This window comes from Microcaecilia unicolor, chromosome 14 (genome assembly GCF_901765095.1).
Source record: "Microcaecilia unicolor chromosome 14, aMicUni1.1, whole genome shotgun sequence".
Lineage (NCBI taxonomy): Eukaryota > Metazoa > Chordata > Amphibia > Gymnophiona > Siphonopidae > Microcaecilia > Microcaecilia unicolor.
The window spans coordinates 2,773,756-2,792,815 of NC_044044.1; the positions used below are offsets into that span (position 1 = coordinate 2,773,756).

General features: G+C 49.5%; 1 protein-coding gene across 2 annotated transcripts in view; it reads right to left on the reverse strand.

Moving 5' to 3' along the window:
- Window positions 1–19,060, reverse strand: part of PLD2 (phospholipase D2) — a 215,903-nt gene that overhangs the window by 54,780 nt on the left and 142,063 nt on the right. For both annotated transcript variants that reach the window (XM_030187610.1, XM_030187611.1), the window contains 4 exons: window positions 18,842–18,925; window positions 17,132–17,210; window positions 2,369–2,479; window positions 1,956–2,147 (listed from right to left, as the gene is read on the reverse strand). In XM_030187610.1, the coding sequence (XP_030043470.1) occupies window positions 1,956–2,147; window positions 2,369–2,479; window positions 17,132–17,210; window positions 18,842–18,925 (466 nt within the window). The remainder of the gene's footprint in view (window positions 1–1,955; window positions 2,148–2,368; window positions 2,480–17,131; window positions 17,211–18,841; window positions 18,926–19,060) is intronic.

Consider the following 19,060-nt stretch of genomic DNA (forward strand, 5'->3'; position numbering starts at 1 on the left):
ATAGTACAATAAAAGGTGATTTTAATTACCCCCCAATATTGACTGGATAAATGTCATATCAGGGAGTGCTAGGGAGATAAAATTCCTAGATGTAATAAATGCTTCTTAGAACAATTGGTCCAGGTACTGACAAGAGGAGGAGCTATTTAAGATCTAGCCCTTAGTGAAATGCAGAAGTTCGTACAAAAGGTAACGGTGTTGGGTCCACTGGGAAAACAGTGATCATAACAAGATCAAATCTGAGCCAATATCTGAAGTGAAGTCACTAAGGCAATCTACTCATTTAAAATGAGAAAAATGGTTAAAAAGAAACTAAAAGGATCTGCCGCAAACAAACAGGAGGAAGTTTTTCTTTACTCAGCATGTAGTTGGGACTCTGGAACTTGTTGTCGGAGAATGTAGTGACAGCAGCTGGCCTTATGGAGTTTAAAGGGGGTTTGGATAGATTTCTGAGGGAAAAGTCCATTGAACATTATTAATTTTTTTTTTTTGGGGGGGGGGGAAGGGGGGGTTTGATGAGTTCTTGAAGCCCGGATTGGCCGCTGTCGGAGACAGGATGCTGGGCTTGATGGACCATTGGTCTTTTCCCAGTATGGCAGTGCTTATGTTCTTATGTTAGGACTTTAAATCAGGCATGGACATTGTTTAAAAATGCCATCTTGGAAGCCCAGATCAGATGTATTCCATGTATTAATAAAGGTGGAAAGAAGAGCAAATGAAGCCAGGTGAAGTGAAAGAGACTATTAGAGCCAAAAGAACGTCTTTCAAGAAATAGAAAAAGGATTCAAATAGAGAAAATAAGAAGCAACATTAGCAATATTAGATGTAAAGGATTGATAAAGAAGGCTATAAAAGAATATGAAAAGAAGCTTGCCACTGAAGCAAAAACTCGTAGCAATAACTTTGTCAGGTACATTAGAAGCAGAAAGCCTGTGAGGGAACCTGCGGGATCGTTAGATCATCAAAAAGAGCACTCAAGGAGGGTAAGGCCATAGCGGAATCCCTATGCTGCTGTTCTTGCACCCCTCACCCCCCCCCCCCCTTCTTAGTCCTTGGTGTGACTGGTACTGTTACTTGTCTTTATCAGTCCTGAGTAAAAATGGTGGAACACTATTCCACTCAGAATTGCTGCCCCCCCCCAAAACTGTGGGTTGTCAACTAGATTCAGATTCACCCGACAGGGTTGATTCAGTCCTAGCCTTACCCCATTGCATGTAGGGACTTGTAGTTGTGATTTTCCCATTGTGTTCACTAAGAAAAGCAAGGTAAGCCCAGTTCAAGCTTCTCCTACTAACCTACAAATGCACTCAATCTGCAGCTCCTCATTACCTCTCTACCCTTATCTCCCCTTATGCTCCTACCTGAAACCTCCGCTCACAGGACAAATCTCTCCTCTCTGTACCCTTCTCCACCACCGCCAACTCCAGGCTCCACCCTTTCTGCCTCGCCTCTCCCTATGCTTGGAATAAACTTCCTGAGCCCATACGCCAAGCCCCCTCCCTGCCCATCTTCAAATCCTTGCTCAAAGCCCACCTCTTCAATGTCGCCTTCGGCACCTAACCACTATACCTCTATTCAGGAAATCTAGACTGCCCCAAGTTGATTGACTGCACATTTTGTCCATTAGATTGTAAGCTCCTTTGAGCAGGGACTGTCCTTCTTTGTTAAACTGTACAGCGCTGCGTAACCCTAGTAGCGCTTTAGAAGTGTTAAGTAGTAGTAGGATTGGATCAACCCTATCAGGCAAATCTGGATCTAGCTGGTAATCCTAGTCCCCTTTGACTTCTGATAAAACCAAGCTAGGGTAACCATATGGCTCCAGAAAAATGGAGGACAGATTGAGGCAGTCTGGGTTTTACTTCCATTGCTTTGAATGCAAGTAAAACACAGATTAGCTCAATCTGTCCTCCTTTTTCTGGAGCTATATGGTAACCCTAACCAAGCCTCTCTCTTACCTCCATTTCTGTTGATGTATTCTTGGGGTCATCAACTCCTAGGTCAGTGAGCTGGTAATCATGATTATCCCAGCGGCCATAGGCCAGATCTAGACCACCCAGAAAGGCCACAGACTGGTCAATGATCACAATTTTCTCATGATGTGCCCAGAGGAAGACAATGGAGGAGACATGGTCTGGGTGCCGCATCACCTGCAGTCGTGGGAAGAATATGGCAAACATTGGATAAATGTGGAATATAAATGGTGAAATAAATAAAGTAAATACATAATCAGGCAGAATGCAGACCAATAGCCACACAAAGAATGTGATTTCATTTAGAGTTTTTCTTTGTATCACTGATAGGACAGAGGCAATTCAAAACCAGGTGTATTAACACCAACATCACTGACAGAAGCTAAACAGGTACTCACCTTGATATTGGGATGCAGAAGCATTAGGGCCCGCTTACTGTATCCACTATTGATGCCCAGGGCTAGCTCTACCTCTTTGAAGAGAAGGATACAGATACGCACACCTTGCTCCTACAAGAGGCAGAAGGAGAGAACTTTGGGTAGAAGTAAGATAGGAAAGGGATGCAGCCATATACAAATCAAAAGACAACTCGTTCACTCTGACTCTGCTATCTCAGAGCACAGGAGATGGCGTTATCCATTGTATCTAATGAAGATCTCATAGGAAGGAAAATTGAAGGGTGTTCCAGTTTCGCATGAGAACAGGCTTATGTATAAAGGATGTGAGTGTGGACGATAAAGAGCATTTTTTTCTCTCATTTCACAGTGTTTTAATGATCAGTTGAAATGTCAGTATATTGTAATATATGGGCTGCATGCTAATCTTTGGGGGAGTGCATGATCTAGCAGACATTCACATGTATTGTGTTGCTGTACTAGATAAATATGTTTGGAAGTATATGCTTGAGAGGGTGGGGGAGGGGTGACTCTCGCTTCTTCTGACATGATTAGTGATATACCCGGAGGGAGGGGGGAATTGAGTGGGAGAGGTTCTCATTTTCATTCTTAGAGGTAGAAGTGGGGAAGGATGAAACTATAGGTGGGATGTATTTTGAAGGAGGGTCTTTTTATATGTAAGATAGGGGAAGAGGTTGGGTCTGGTTACGATGTGCTGTGTTTTTGGTTTCTTACCTGTTATGGGAGATTTTAAGATTGTGTCCTTGAATGTCAAGGGGCTAAGCTTTCCTTACACGAAGCAGTGCATATTTAAGGGACTTTCTACATTGTCTGCTACTGTATGCTTGTTGCAGGAAACTCATTTACTAAACCAACATCATGGTCTCCTGTGTCATAAGCAATATCTGATACAATTCTTTGCTTCCCATCCCTCAGCAAAAAAAAAAACAAGAGGTGGGTAATTTGATTTCTGGGTCTCTTCAGCATTAGTACAGAAGGTGTTAGTAGATCCAAATGGGCATTACCTGGCTGTTAAACTAGTAATCTAGGGCGGTATCTATAATCTGGTTACTATTTTTTAAAATGTTTTTATTAACATTTTCAACAAAAAAAAATAGTATCCAGATTATAGATACCACCCTGGATCTATAATCTGGTTACTATTTATGCCCCCAATGAAAATCAAAAGGCCTTTTATTTAGAATTGGAAAAGTCATTACTTCAATGGTCTGAGGGAGTCTGGCTTTTGGGAGATGATTTTAATATGACACTGCATCCTACAATGGATTCATCTGCACAGCATACCGACAAGAAAGCCTTACAAACTCTGTTGAAGAATTTGGGATTGATAGATGCATCTCGGGCTCAAGTAAGCAGTTTACATATTATTCTGCCTCACATGCCTCCTTCTCATGTATTGATTACTTTCTTTTGGACAAGAATATCTTGTCCACGGTAATGCAGACTCCTTCAGGATACGAAGCTCCATTTTTGGAGACTGAATGAGTCCCTTTTAGATGATGAAAGACTGATCCAGGATTTAAATAGGGAGATTCTGCTGTTTTTAGTTGATAATTTTCTTCCTGAAACACCATTGAGCGTTGTATGAGATAGCGTCAAGGCGTTTGTGTGTGGTCGTTTGATAATGTGGGCTACCAAATTGAATCGTGAAAGTCGAGATAGGGAATTACATCAGAGCCTCTCTGAGCTAGAGCGCTGATGTGTGCAGCCTCCCACCCCTGCCTTGATGCACCAAATTCAGAAACAATGTCAATCTTTACAAGATCTTTGGGCGGGTGAGGTTGTGTACTCAAGGACTGTGACGGCATGGAATATTTTCAGCCTGAAGAGTTGAGATTGTTCTGTGGTTTCTACAGTGCCCTATACATTGTCAGAAATCACTGCTGCATCTCCTGTAAAGCGAATGCTACATACCTGTAGAAGGTATTCTCCGAGGACAGCAGGCTGATTGTTCTCACTGATGGGTTGACGTCCTCGGCAGCCCCCTCCATCGGAAAGTGTCCTCGCGCGCCCATGCGCACCGCGCATGCGCGGCCGTCTTCCCGCCCGAAACCGGCTCGAGCCGGCCAGTCCAGTATGTAGCAAGACAATACACTTCAAGGGAAGACTCAACTCCAAAGGGGAGGCGGGCGGGTTTGTGAGAACAATCAGCCTGCTGTCCTCGGAGAATACCTTCTACAGGTATGTAGCATTCGCTTTCTCCGAGGACAAGCAGGCTGCTTGTTCTCACTGATGGGGTATCCCTAGCCCCCAGGCTCACTCAAAACAACAACCATGGTCAATTGGGCCTCGCAACGGCGAGGACATTAATGAGATTGACCTAAAAAATTTACCAACTAACTGAGAGTGCAGCCTGGAACAGAACAAACAGGGCCCTCGGGGGGTGGAGTTTGATCCTAAAGCCCAAACAGGTTCTGAAGAACTGACTGCCCGAACCGACTGTCGCGTCGGGTGTCCTGCTGCAGGCAGTAATGAGATGTGAATGTGTGGACAGATGACCACGTCGCAGCTTTGCAAATTTCTTCAATGGAGGCTGACTTCAAGTGGGCTACCGACGCAGCCATGGCTCTAACATTATGAGCCGTGACATGACCCTCAAGAGCCAGCCCCGCCTGGGCGTAAGTGAAGGAAATGCAATCTGCTAGCCAATTGGATATGGTGCGTTTCCCTACAGCCACTCCCCTCCTATTGGGGTCAAAAGAAATAAACAATTGGGCGGACTGTCTGGTGGGCTGTGTCCGCTCCAGGTAGAAGGCCAATGCTCTCTTGCAGTCCAATGTGTGCAGCTGACGTTCAGCAGGGCAGGAATGAGGACGGGGAAAAAATGTTGGCAAGACAATTGACTGGTTCAGATGGAACTCCGACACAACCTTTGGCAGGAACTTAGGGTGAGTGCGGAGGACTACTCTGTTATGATGAAATTTGGTGTACGGGGCCTGGGCTACCAGGGCCTGAAGCTCACTGACTCTACGAGCTGAAGTAACTGCCACCAAGAAAATGACCTTCCAGGTCAAGTACTTCAGATGGCAGGAATTCAGTGGCTCAAAAGGAGGTTTCATCAGCTGGGTGAGAACGAAATTGAGATCCCATGACACTGTAGGAGGCTTGACAGGGGGCTTTGACAAAAGCAAACCTCTCATGAAGCGAACAACTAAAGGCTGTCCTGAGATCGGCTTACCTTCCACACGGTAATGGTATGCACTGATTGCACTAAGGTGAACCCTTACAGAGTTGGTCTTGAGACCAGACTCAGACAAGTGCAGAAGGTATTCAAGCAGGGTCTGTGTAGGACAAGAGCGAGGATCTAGGGCCTTGCTGTCACACCAGACGGCAAACCTCCTCCAATGGAAGAAGTAACTTCTCTTAGTGGAGTCTTTCCTGGAAGCAAGCAAGATGCGGGAGACACCCTCTGACAGACCCAAAGAGGCAAAGTCTACGCCCTCAACATCCAGGCCGTGAGAGCCAGGGACCGGAGGCTAGGATGCAGAAGAGCCCCTTCGTCCTGAGTGATGAGGGTCGGAAAACACTCCAATCTCCACGGTTCTTCGGAGGATAACTCCAGAAGAAGAGGGAACCAGATCTGACGCGGCCAAAAAGGAGCAATCAGAATCATGGTGCCTTGGTCTTGCTTGAGTTTCAACAAAGTCTTCCCCACCAGAGGAATGGGAGGATAAGCATACAGCAGGCCCTCCCCCCAATCCAGGAGGAAGGCATCCGATGCCAGTCTGCCGGGGGCCTGAAGCCTGGAACAGAACTGAGGGACTTTGTGGTTCGCTCGAGATGCGAAGAGATCCACCAAGGGGGTGCCCCACGCTTGGAAGATCTGGCGCACCACTCGGGAGTTGAGCGACCATTCGTGAGGTTGCATAATCCTGCTCAGTCTGTCGGCCAGACTGTTGTTTACGCCTGCCAGATATGTGGCTTGGAGCACCATGCCTTGACGGCGAGCCCAGAGCCACATGCTGACGGCTTCCTGACACAGGGGGCGAGATCCGGTGCCCCCCTGCTTGTTGACATAGTACATGGCAACCTGGTTGTCTGTCTGAATTTGGATAATTTGGTGGGACAGCCGATCTCTGAAAGCCTTCAGAGCGTTCCAGATCGCTCGCAACTCCAGAAGATTGATCTGTAGATCGCGTTCTTGGAGGGACCAACTTCCTTGGGTGTGAAGCCCATCGACATGAGCTCCCCATCCCAGGAGAGACGCATCCGTGGTCAGCACTTTTTGTGGCTGAGGAATTTGGAAGGGACGTCCCAGAGTCAAATTGGAGAAAATCGTCCACCAATACAGGGATTTGAGAAAACTCGTGGACAGGTGGATCACGTCCTCTAGACCCCCAGCGGCCTGATACCACTGGGAGGCTAGGGTCCATTGAGCAGATCTCATGTGAAGGCGGGCCATGGGAGTCACATGAACTGTGGAGGCCATGTGGCCCAGCAATCTCAACATCTGCCGAGCTGTGATCTGCTGGGACGCACGCACCCGCGAGACGAGGGACAACAAGTTGTTGGCCCTCGCCTCTGGGAGATAGGCGCGAGCCGTCCGAGAATCCAGCAGGGCTCCTATGAATTCGAGTTTCTGCACTGGGAGAAGATGGGACTTTGGGTAATTTATCACAAACCCCAGTAGCTCCAGGAGGCGAATAGTCATCTGCATGGACTGCAGGGCTCCTGCCTCGGATGTGTTCTTCACCAGCCAATCGTCGAGATATGGGAACACGTGCACTCCCAGCCTGCGAAGTGCCGCTGCTACCACAGCTAGGCACTTTGTGAACACTCTGGGCGCAGAGGCGAGCCCAAAGGGTAGCACACAGTACTGGAAGTGGCGTGTGCCCAACTGAAATCGCAGATATTGTCTGTGAGCTGGCAGTATCGGGATGTGTGTGTAGGCATCCTTCAAGTCCAGAGAGCATAGCCAATCGTTTTGCTGAATCATGGGGAGAAGGGTGCCCAGGGAAAGCATCCTGAACTTTTCTTTTACGAGATATTTGTTCAGGGCCCTTAGGTCTAGGATGGGACGCATCCCCCCTGTTTTCTTTTCCACAAGGAAGTACCTGGAATAGAATCCCAGCCCTTCTTGCCCGGATGGCACGGGCTCGACCGCATTGGCGCTGAGAAGGGCGGAGAGTTCCTCTGCAAGTACCTGCTTGTGCTGGAAGCTGTAAGACTGAGCTCCCGGTGGACAATTTGGAGGTTTTGAGGCCAAATTGAGGGTGTATCCCTGCCGGACTATTTGGAGAACCCACTGATCGGAGGTTATGAGAGGCCACCTTTGGTGAAAAGCTTTCAACCTCCCCCCGACCGGCAGGTCGCCCGGCACTGACACTTGGATGTCGGCTATGCTCTGCTGGAGCCAGTCAAAAGCTCGCCCCTTGCTTTTGCTGGGGAGCCGCGGGGCCTTGCTGAGGCGCACGCTGCTGACGAGAGCGAGCGCGCTGGGGCTTAGCCTGGGCCGCAGGCTGTCGGGAAGGAGGATTGTACCTACGCTTACCAGAAGCATAGGGACCAGTCTTCCTTCCCCCGAAAAATCGTCTACCTGTAGAGGTAGAGGCTGAAGGCTGCCGGCGGGAGAACTTGTCGAATGCGGTGTCCCGCTGGTGGAGAGACTCTACCACCTGCTCAACTTTTTCTCCAAAAATGTTGTCCGCACGGCAAGGCGAGTCCGCAATCCGCTGCTGGAGTCTATTCTCCAGGTCGGCGGCACGCAGCCATGAGAGCCTGCGCATCACCACACCTTGAGCAGCGGCCCTGGACGCATCATCAAAAGTGTCATAAACTCCTCTGGCCAGGAATTTTCTGCACGCCTTCAGCTGCCTGACCACCTCCTGAAAAGGCTTGGCTTGCTCAGGGGGAAGAGCATCAACCAAGCCCGCCAACTGCCGCACATTGTTCTGCATGTGTATGCTCGTGTAGAGCTGGTAAGACTGGATCTTGGCCACGAGCATAGAAGAATGGTAGGCCTTCCTCCCAAAGGAGTCTAAGGTTCTAGGGTCTTTGCCCGGGGGCGCCGAAGCATGCTCCCTAGAACTCTTAGCCTTCTTTAGGGCCAGATCCACAACTCCAGAGTCATGAGGCAACTGAGTGCGCATCAGCTCTGGGTCCCCATGGATCCGGTACTGGGACTCAATCTTCTTGGGAATGTGGGGATTACTTAGTGGCTTGGTCCAGTTCGCAAGCAATGTCTTTTTCAGGACATGGTGCAAGGGAACAGTGGACGCTTCCTTAGGTGGAGAAGGATAGTCCAGGAGCTCAAACATTTCAGCCCTGGGCTCGTCCTCCACAACCACCGGGAAGGGGATGGCCGTAGACATCTCCCGGACAAAGGAAGCAAAAGACAGACTCTCGGGAGGAGAAAGCTGTCTCTCAGGAGAGGGAGTGGGATCGGAAGGAAGACCTTCAGACTCCTCGTCAGAGAAATACCTGGGGTCTTCTTCCTCTTCCCACGAGGCCTCACCCTCGGTGTCAGACACAAGTTCACGGACCTGTGTCTGCAACCTCGCCCGACTCGACTCTGTGGAGCCACGTCCACGATGGGGGCGTCGAGAGGTAGACTCCCTCGCCCGCATCGGCGAAGCTCCCTCCGACGTCGGGGACCTCAACCTGGGCGATGGGCCAGCCGGCGCCACGCTCGACGGTACCGGAGGCGCAAGCACCGCCGGTACCGGAGGGGTAGGGTGCAACACCTCTCCCAGAATCTCTGGGAGAACGGCCCGGAGGCTCTCGTTTAGAGCGGCTGCAGAGAAAGGCTGAGAGGTCGATGCAGGCGTCGACGTCAGAACCTGTTCCGGGCGAGGAGGCTGTTCCGGGCTGTCCAGAGTGGAGCGCATCGACACCTCCTGAACAGAGGGTGAGCGGTCCTCTCGGTGCCGATGCCTGCTGGGTGCCGAATCCCTCGGCGACCCAGAGCTCTCGGTGCCGACATGGGGAGGAGACCGGTGTCGATGCTTCTTCGACTTCTTCCGAAGCATGTCACCGGAGCTCCCCGGCACCGACGAGGAGGACGTAGAATCCATCCGTCGCTTCCTCGGGGCCGAGACCGAAGAGGGTCGATCCCGGGGGGGCTGTACCGCAGGAGCCCTCAGGGTAGGAGGAGACCTACCCGAAGGCTCACCGCCACCAGCAGGGGAATGGACAGCCCTCACCTGCACTCCTGACGATGCACCTCCGTCCGACGACATCAGCAGACGAAGTCTCGGTACCACCGACGTCGATGCAGTCGCCCGATGCCTCGGCGCCGATGCAGAGGTCCGATGCCTCGATGCAGTCGATGGAGCGGCAGCCAAGGAAGATGGTCCGGACGCTGACGACGTCGATGCACTCGATGCCTCCGGTGCCGATGCCGACGAAGAGCCCGAGAACAAAACGTTCCACTGGGCTAATCTCGCTACCTGAGTCCGCCTTTGTAACAGGGAACACAGACTGCAGTTCTGAGGGCGGTGCTGGGCCCCTAGACACTGAAGACACGCAGAGTGCCTATCAGTGAGCGAGATTACCCGGGCGCACTGGGTGCACTTCTTGAAGCCGCTGGAAGGCTTCGATGTCATGGGCGGAAAAATCACGCCGGCGAAATCAAAAGCCGAAATGGCGAAAATTGGAGCACCAAAATTTAGAGGGAGAAAAATCTCGACCGAGGCCAAAAGAGGCCTACCCCGACAACGAAAGAAAACTTACGGGGCAAAAACTGAGAAATACGGGAAGGGCAGAAAACCCGAAAGGGTCTTCCGGAACACTACCGGAGCGCTTCCCGAACTTTTTCAAGGAAAAAACAGCAAAAAAACACGTCGAAAAGGACGCGTGAGGTCGACTCTCTGGGGCACGAACGGCGTAACACGGCCGTACCGAGCGCGGACGAAAGAAAACTGGCCGGCTCGAGCCGGTTTCGGGCGGGAAGACGGCCGCGCATGCGCGGTGCGCATGGGCGCGCGAGGACTAGCAAAGGCCTTTGCTAGTAAACTTTCCGATGGAGGGGGCTGCCGAGGACGTCAACCCATCAGTGAGAACAAGCAGCCTGCTTGTCCTCGGAGAATCATAGTAACATAGTAGATGACGGCAGAAAAAGACCTGCATGGTCCATCCAGTCTGCCCAACAAGATAAACTCATATGTGCTACTTTTTGTGTATACCTTACCTTGATTTGTACCTGTCCTTTTCAGGGTACAGACCGTATAAGTCTGCCCAGCACTATCCCCGCCTCCCAACCACCAGCCCCGCCTCCAACAATCGGTTCTGGCACAGACCGTATAAAGTCTGCCCAGCACCATCCCCACCTCCCAACCACCAGTCCCGCCTCTGGCATAGACCGTATAAGTCTGCCCAGCACCATCCCTGCCTCCCACCACCGGCTCTGCCACCCAATCTCAGCTAAGCTCCTTAGGATCCATTCCTTCTGAACAGGATTCCTTTATGTTTATCCCACGCATGTTTGAATTCCGTTACCGTTTTCATTTCCACCACCTCCCGCGGGAGGGCATTCCAAGCATCCACTACTCTCTCCGTGAACAAATACTTCCTGACATTTTTCTTGAGTCTGCCCCCCTTCAATCTCATTTCATGTCCTCTCGTTCTACCGCCTTCGCATCTCCAGAAAAGATGTCTGCTCTCTCTCTGCCACCTCCATCCACTGTCTGCCCAATCTCTCCCTGCCCCTTCCATCCACTGTCTGTCCTCTCTCACCCTTCCATCTACCATCTCTCTCTCCCTCTGCCCCTTCCAACCACTATCTACCCTCTCTCTCCCTTCCATCTAGTGTCTGCCCTCTATCTCTGCCCCTTCCATCCACCATCTTCCCCTGTCTGCCAGGGCCGCCGAGAGACTAGGCCAGGCCCGGGGCAAGGCTGGCCTGCCTCCGCCCCCCCCCCCCCCCCCCCCCCGCTGCAGTCCGCGGTCTCACCTGCCTGCCTCCACGGCTCCGGGCCCCCTGCATTCAAGGCGGTAGTCACAGATCGCATCTCTTCTGGCCTTCCCTCCCTGTGTTCCGCCCTCGTCTGATGTAACTTCCGGTTTCCGCGAGGGCGGGACACAGGGAGGGAAGGCCCGAAGGGAGGCAATCTGTGACTGCCGCTTCGAATGCAGGGGGCCCAGAGCCGAGGAGGCAGGCAGGTGAGACCGGGAACTGCAGCGCCGGTGGCCTGACCCCGGCGCCGGGCCCCCCTTGGAGGCACGGGGAATTTTGTCCCCCCTGCCGCCCCTCTCGGTGGCCGTGCTGTCTGCTCTCTCTCTTTCCCCCTTCCAACCACTGTCTGCCCTTTCTCTCCCTTTCTATACAGGGTTTACCCTCTTTGTCCCTTCCATCCACCATTTGCCCTCCCTCTCCCATCCATCCAGGGTCTGCCCTCCCTCTCTCTCCCTTCCATCCAGGATCTGTCCACTCTTTCTCTCTGCCCCCTCTTTTCAGCCCCCAGTTCCAGCCCCATTATCCTACCTGTCCCTAGTTCTAGCTCCAGCCCAGTTCTCCTACCTGCCCCCCTTTTCAGCCCCAAGTTCCAGCCCCAGTCCACTTCTCCTACCTGCCCCCCTTTTCAGCCCCCAGTTCCAGCCCCATTATCTCACCTGTCCCTAGTTCCAGCCCCAGCCCACTTCTCCTACCTGCCCCCCTTTTCAGCCCCGTTATCCCACCAGTCCCCAGTTTCAGCTCCTAGTTTCAGCCCCAGTCCTTTTCTCCTACCAGTCCCAAGCTTCAGCCCCAGCCCCTTTCTCCCTTCCATCCAGGATCTGTCCTCTCTCTCTCTGCCCCCAGTTCCAGCCCCATTATCCCACCTGCCCCTGGTTCCAGTCCAAGCCCACTTCTCCCACCTGCCCCCCTTTTCAACCCCCAGTACCAGCCCCATTATCCCATCAGTCCCGAGTTTCGGCTCCTAGTTTCAGCCCCAGCCCTCTTCTCCCACCAGTCCCGAGTTTCAGCCCCAGCCCCTTTCTCCCTGTCTGCTTTTCAGCCCCCAGTCCCCACAATTTCAGCCCTTGCCCCTTTTCAGCCCCCAGTTCCAGTACTAGGCCCCTTATCCCACCTAACCTCCTTTTTAGACCCCAGGTTCCAGTCCCATGCCTTGCATTACAGCCCCCCTTTTCAGCCCCATTCTCCCACCTGCCCCTGCCCCAGGCATAGCCCCATTCTCCTTCCTGTGCCCCCATCTCAAACCCCAATTCCAGCTCTAGCCCCCTTCTCCCATCTAAGCCCCCCCCCCTCTTTTCAGTCCCCTGAGTTTTGTTTTGTTTTTTGTTACATTTGTACCCCGCGCTTTCCCACTCATGGCAGGCTCAATGCAGCTTACATATTGTATACAGGTACTTATTTGTACCTGGGGCAATGGAGGGTTAAGTGACTTGCCCAGAGTCACAAGGAGCTGCCTGTGCCTGAAGTGGGAATCGAACTCAGTTCCTCAGTTCCCCAGGACCAAACTCCACCACCCTAACCACTAGGCCACTCCTCCAGCCCTAGTCCCCAGTCCCCACCTGCCTACCCATAGCTCCTTCGACAGCTCCCTTCTCATTTCTGCCACCTGGCCCCCCATTTTTAAAATCTCTGAATTGGCAGTGCAGCGCCAGTGTGCAGCATCTTGCCTTTCCTCACTGTGTCCTGCCCTCGCGGAAATCGGAAGTTACATGAGAGGAGGGCGGGACACAGTGAGGGAAGGCCTGAGGCGATCTGCTCCTTTCACAGAAACAAGGGGGCTGGCAAGGGAGCTGAGGATGGGCAGGTGGAGACTGGGGACTGCAGAGGAGAGGCAACAGCAGCGCCGGTGTCCTGAATAGAAGGATGGATCAGGAGCAGTGGAAGCGGAGCACCCCCTTTTTATTTACACCCGGGGCAAACCACCCCCACCCTTGGTAAGCCACTGCTCTTAGGAAAAGGAGGAGTTAGGGGTTACTGAGGATGGGCAGACTGAATGGGCCATTTTGATTATCTGCCATCATGTTTCTACGTTTCTTTGTTGCTGTATCTGCCTTCAATCAGTTCAAGGTAGATAGTATCTTGGAATATTTGACCGGGAAGGTAATTCCTCCCACGCTCCAGGAAACGATCTTCACTCCCTATGAAAATTAAATGAGTACAATAACATATTCATAAAAAAGACAAAACATGATTCCTATGTAGCTCCCTGGAGCCCGGCCTCCCTAGGGAGCCCATGAAATGCCTTGGCATCTTAGATACTATCCCAAAACGTTCAGGGAACCGGCCAACCCCTCCACATCATTCCAAACATATTTCCCAGCAACAAGAAACATTCCCAGTCCCAACAGACTTAATATAAACTTCCAATTGGTATGCATCAACCAGACAACAGTGTCAGCTACTTTCCTAAACATCCAGCAGTAATCTTACTACTAGGACAGACAGTCATCCATTTTAAACACTTCTGCACACATCCGCTTTGCACACTAGCTCTACTACCCCAGAAAGACAGACATTAAAAAAAAGTCTCAAGTCTACAGTGAACCCTCAGGTAGTGTGCATGAAAGGTCCGTTCGTGCATCACCCAGACAACCGTGTCAGCTATTTCCCAAACATCCAGCAGTTATTACCAGGATAGACACTCACCCATTTTAAACACTCCTGCACACACCCGCTTTGCATACTAGCTCTACTACCCCAGACAGACACCACATTAAAAAAAAAAAGGTCTCAAGTCTACAGTGCACCCTTGGGTAGTATGAATGAAAGGTCCGTTCGTACAGTCAAGAACAGTAGACGTCATGGATCCTATAGTTCAAAAATGACCCCACAAGCAATCATGAGGGCCATAAGGTGAAAAGAACCAGTGCTAACAGAGTTCCCCACTACATGTGGGGGAGGAGAAAGCTTTTCAAGGAGTTGGTGGGCCTCCTCTATGGAGTTCAAATACACGACTTTGCCATCATGGCAAATCCGCAATTTGGCAGGTAACACTGAAAAAGAATTTTCCTATTGTGGAGTTCAGAACATATGGGTGGATGGCATTGCACTGTTGTGCCACAAGAGGAGATCAATAAAAAGTAAAAGCTTGTGTCCACTATAATCCAGTGGGCCATGGTTATGATATGCCCGCTCCTCAACCCACTTCAGAATCTTGGCAATTAATGGCCTAGCTCTTAAGTCATGCACATACCACAATCCAAGGCAATGGGCCCTCTCACAAGTAATGGGTGCCACATGGCCTTCCAGGCCAAGATGTTCTGGCAGCCATTTCTCAAAGATGGATGACAGGTCTCCATCCTAAACTCTCTCGGGCAAACCGAACAGGCGAATGTTGTTCCGCCGGCTCCTATTTTCCTGGTCCTCCAAACACTCCTGGAGTCAGACTATTTGCCCTCAGCCTCTCGATTTGGCTCTGTTCAGAGACCAGAGTCTCCAATTCATCCAATCGCTGAGAGTGTGCATCAATATGTACTCGGATCTCCTCTTTAGTGGCATGTATCTTGTTGAGTTTTTCTTCCAAAGATGCAGACACCAGCAGGGAGATCTCCCGGGCAAATTCGCCAGTAAGCATCACTGCAGGACTGTCCACTCCCTGAGCCATTACTTTAACCATTTAACACTCAGCTTTGCACCACTGCAGTGAGAGTATTCCAAAAGGATTCCCAGGTTGCTTGGAATTGGGAGCCCTGCGTAGAAGTTAAGGTAGGTATCTTTCTACATTCCAACATGAAAAGTTGGATCATGTGAGTGCGCCATAACTGTTCCAATGGTACCTCCTGACCAGTCAACAAAAGTAAGATAACTTTTAAGGCTACTCAGCTAGACCACTTAAGAAACGCCTGAACTCCTTTTTTCTTAGGCCTTGGCACAAAGAAAAGTCCAAAAATCATCGCTGAGGTTGGCCTCAAGGATGTAGCCCTTACATTAGATATGAAATCAATTATCCGTTGCCAGAATGCATAGATGAGAGGGTAGGTCCAAAACATATGTCCAAGGGAGGCCTCAGGATGATGACAATTAGGGCAAATTGAAGTTGGCTGGAGGCGTAGCAGATGTGCCTTCTTTGGGGAAATATATAGTCTCAAGATTATCTTATGTTGCATCTCAAAAATGGATATTTACTCTGCAGTTGAAGGTAGGCTCTTTAGACCTCAGGTAAGGGTATCTCCAGATCTGCAGACCAAGCCGCCTCTGGTTTAAGATGATCTAGCATTGGTGCATAATCTTGCAAGTGTCTATGCTGAAACTTCAAGGGAACCTTCAGCTGGGATCCCAAAGTATACACTGACAAGTAGTTCACAAATCTCTAGGTGTAAGTCAGAAGGGTTTAAACCAGCCACATACCCCCAGATTCTATATATGGTGCCTAAAAATCCACACAGAAACTGAAGCATATTCTATAACAATGCGTATAACTTTATACTGATATACTGTAATTATATGACTCTAGTGTTTGCTACCACAGAAAACAGTCTGGGAAAAGAAACAGATTAGTGTGTGGAGGAGCAGGGATTAGAAGGGGATGAGGTAGCCACTAAGGTTTCTCTAAGGTAAAGGGAACCCAAGTCACCTCGTCCGAGGTTTCTGGACTCAGGTTCAGCCCCTTCCTATCTTTAAATACCTGGAAGGGGCTGTCTGCTTTCCCTTAAAGTAGATTCCTCTTTCCAGATTTAACCTTTCTGGACTCCAAGAGTTGGCAGCTCCAACCCCTCCTTCTAGAGGTCAGAGACTGGACACACTCCTTTCAGTCGTGTTTAAGAATATCTTGAACCTTTCAAGACTCCAGGAGTCAGCAGCTCCTGAGAGCTGGGCAGCATGGAACGGAGAGGCAGCATACCAGGCATAGTGGAGAAGAGTCAGGAAGGTCGATTCAGGCAGAATAGCAGTTTCAACCCCCTGCAGGATACAGGTTATTTGTCCACCAAGTAAACTCGGACCTGCGCACGCCAGAAGATGGTATGCTTGAGCCGGGGAATGGAGGGAGCACAGCTATGGATATCAAAATGATTCCTGCTAGCCAAGATGTGGTGCTGAGGTTGAGGATATGACTCCTAGAAGGTCAACTCCCTGCAGCCCTTGGAAAAGATTTAGATCTCTAAAGCTGCCCAGGCATAATACTTGAGAAAGGAATATAGTGTATAAAAAGGGAAGAGACAATAAAAATCCCTCTAAAAGTAAATAAATCAGATTTTATGATAATAATTTGCTCTGTACAGGGCAGTAACGGTAAATATTCCATATGGTTCCAATGGAGCTTATTTACCAAACCAAAAAAGGCTTGTAACATGTGAGTGGAGTGGAGGAGTGGCCTACTGGTTAGTGCAGTGGACTTTGATCCTGGGGAACTGAGATCGATTCCCACTGCAGCTTCTTGTGACTCTGGGCAAGTCACTTAACCCTCCATTGCCCCTGGTACAAAATAAGTACCTGAATATATGTAAACCGCTTTGAATGTAGTTGCAAAAACCTCAGAAAGGCAGTATATCAAGTCCCATTTCCCTTCCCTTTCCCATTTAATACGTATTAAACAGTTAATGTATGTTTACATTTTATTAAAGCTTAATAAATTGCAATAAATCCATAATTTAATTTTATGCTAATCATAGAAAAGGAGGCGTTGTTAACTCATGGTATTGTATGTGTGTTATCACTGAAATTTGAACTACATCTCCATATGCCCCCTCATGCCAATCACACCCCATGAGGACCAGTGCATATTAACCCCCACAGATACAGGAGATCATTGTACTATAAGACAAATATCCCTACATATACAGGTGACTAGATATCCAATATATGAATATAATAACCTTGGTGTTTTTTCATATCTTGTTATTTTAGTTATTACTTACTGCTTTTCTTTTCAGTAGGATGTCCAGTCTCCAGTCGTCACCCTTAGCAGGGCGAATCATATGAACTTCTGGACTTAGCCTGGTTGTGAGAGAAATAAAAAATTTTAAAAAATAAAATTTCAAATAGAAGTTGCTGAATATTTAACAAATGTGAAAGGAGGACCTCTTTTCTGAAGGTCTAAAAGCAAGAAGAGGTTTCATGGCTACACAAGATGGCAAGTTTAGAGAATACCACAGCCTGTCATTCATTCGACCTCCTAAAACCTGGGAATCCCCAAGAACTGACATCATAATCTGTGCACCTACGAACTGGATCTATAGCAAATTGAAAGGTTTTAGTGACAGGGGTGTTGGTGGCTGAATCTGGGTCATTATGGACAGGCTGAGCTGTAAGTGTTATAGACCCAGCATCTCTAAGAAAAGTAGCTCAGTCTCTCAATCCCCCTCCCCCCATTTAAAACTTCTCTTCCCTTCCAGGGGTCAATGGCAGTAAGCAGTGATCCATACAAGCTACTCACACTGGCCCCAGAGCCTTCCCTCTGACACATCATCTTGGTTCTGCATAGGTGAGACTGTGTAAGAGGGAAGGCTCTGGGGCCAGCATGAGCAACTTGAGTGGCTCACTACTCACTGCCAATGACCTCTAGAAGGGAAGAGAAGTTTTAAAAGGTTCATGACGGGAGGGGTTTGGTTTGAGCTGATGGATTGTCAGTGGGGAACAGAAAAGAGAGTGATGCTCGGAGTCTTCAGCAGGCAGTGCTTGTGGATCCCTGCCAGCCATAGCAAGGTGTGCCGCTGTTGGGTGAGCATGAGGAGGAGAGATGCTGGTATTCATCCCAGAGTACTGATAGAACTGAAAAATGAACTTGCGACCGCACCTCGAATACTGTGTTCAATTCTGGTCACCGCATCTCAAAAAAGATATAGTGGAATTAGATAAGGTGCAGAGAAGGGTGACAAAAATTATAAAGGGGATGGAAAGACTTCCCTATGAGGAAAGGCTAAAGCGGCTAGGGCTCTTCAGCTTGGAGAAAAGGCGGCTGAGGGGAGATATGATAGAGATCTATAAAATAATGAGTGGAGTTGAACGGGTAGATGTGAAGCGTCTGTTTACGCTTTCCAAAAATACTAGGACTAGGGGGCATGCGATGAAGCTACAATGTAGTAAATTTAAAATGAATAGAAGAAAAGTTTTCTTCACTCAACGTGTAATTAAACTCTGGAATTCGTTGCCAGAGAATGTGGAAAAGGCGGTTAGCTTAGCAGAGTTTTAAAAAGGTTTGGACGGCTTCCTAAAGGAAAAGTCCATAGACCATTATTGAATGGACTTGGGGAAAATCCACTATTTCTGGGATAAGCAGTATAAAATGTTTTGTACTTTTTTGGGATCTTGCCAGGTATATTGTGACCTGGATTGGCCACTGTTGGAAACAGGATGCTGGGCTTGATGGACCTTTAGTCTTTCCCAGTATGGCAATACTTATGTACTTATGATTGCTAGTGAGGTGAGGAGTGAAAGAAAGAGAGAGATTCTGGATGATTTGGAGAACAATTTTGTGCCTACCCGCTGTGGGCTCAGGAGTCAGGACCACCCAGCACTGGCCATCTGGCTATGTCACATGGGAAATTTTGGCAAGATCTACTTGACTCTGAGAGGCCTAGAGTAAGAATGGACAGGGGCAACAAACTGAACACTGAAATCATACTGACCACCAGTCTGTAATAAAAATCTCCTCTTTTGCTTGGACCAGGGCTTCAGCCACTGCTGCAAAATATCCAGCCCCGTTCACAAACCTAAGGAGAAGATACACAGATACTTAGACACACTACAGGGCAGATACATGATGAACAGCAACAGTGCAAGGAAAGGAATGGAGAATAACATTGAGAATATCATAGTGTCTCTGTATCTCACTATGTTGTGACTGC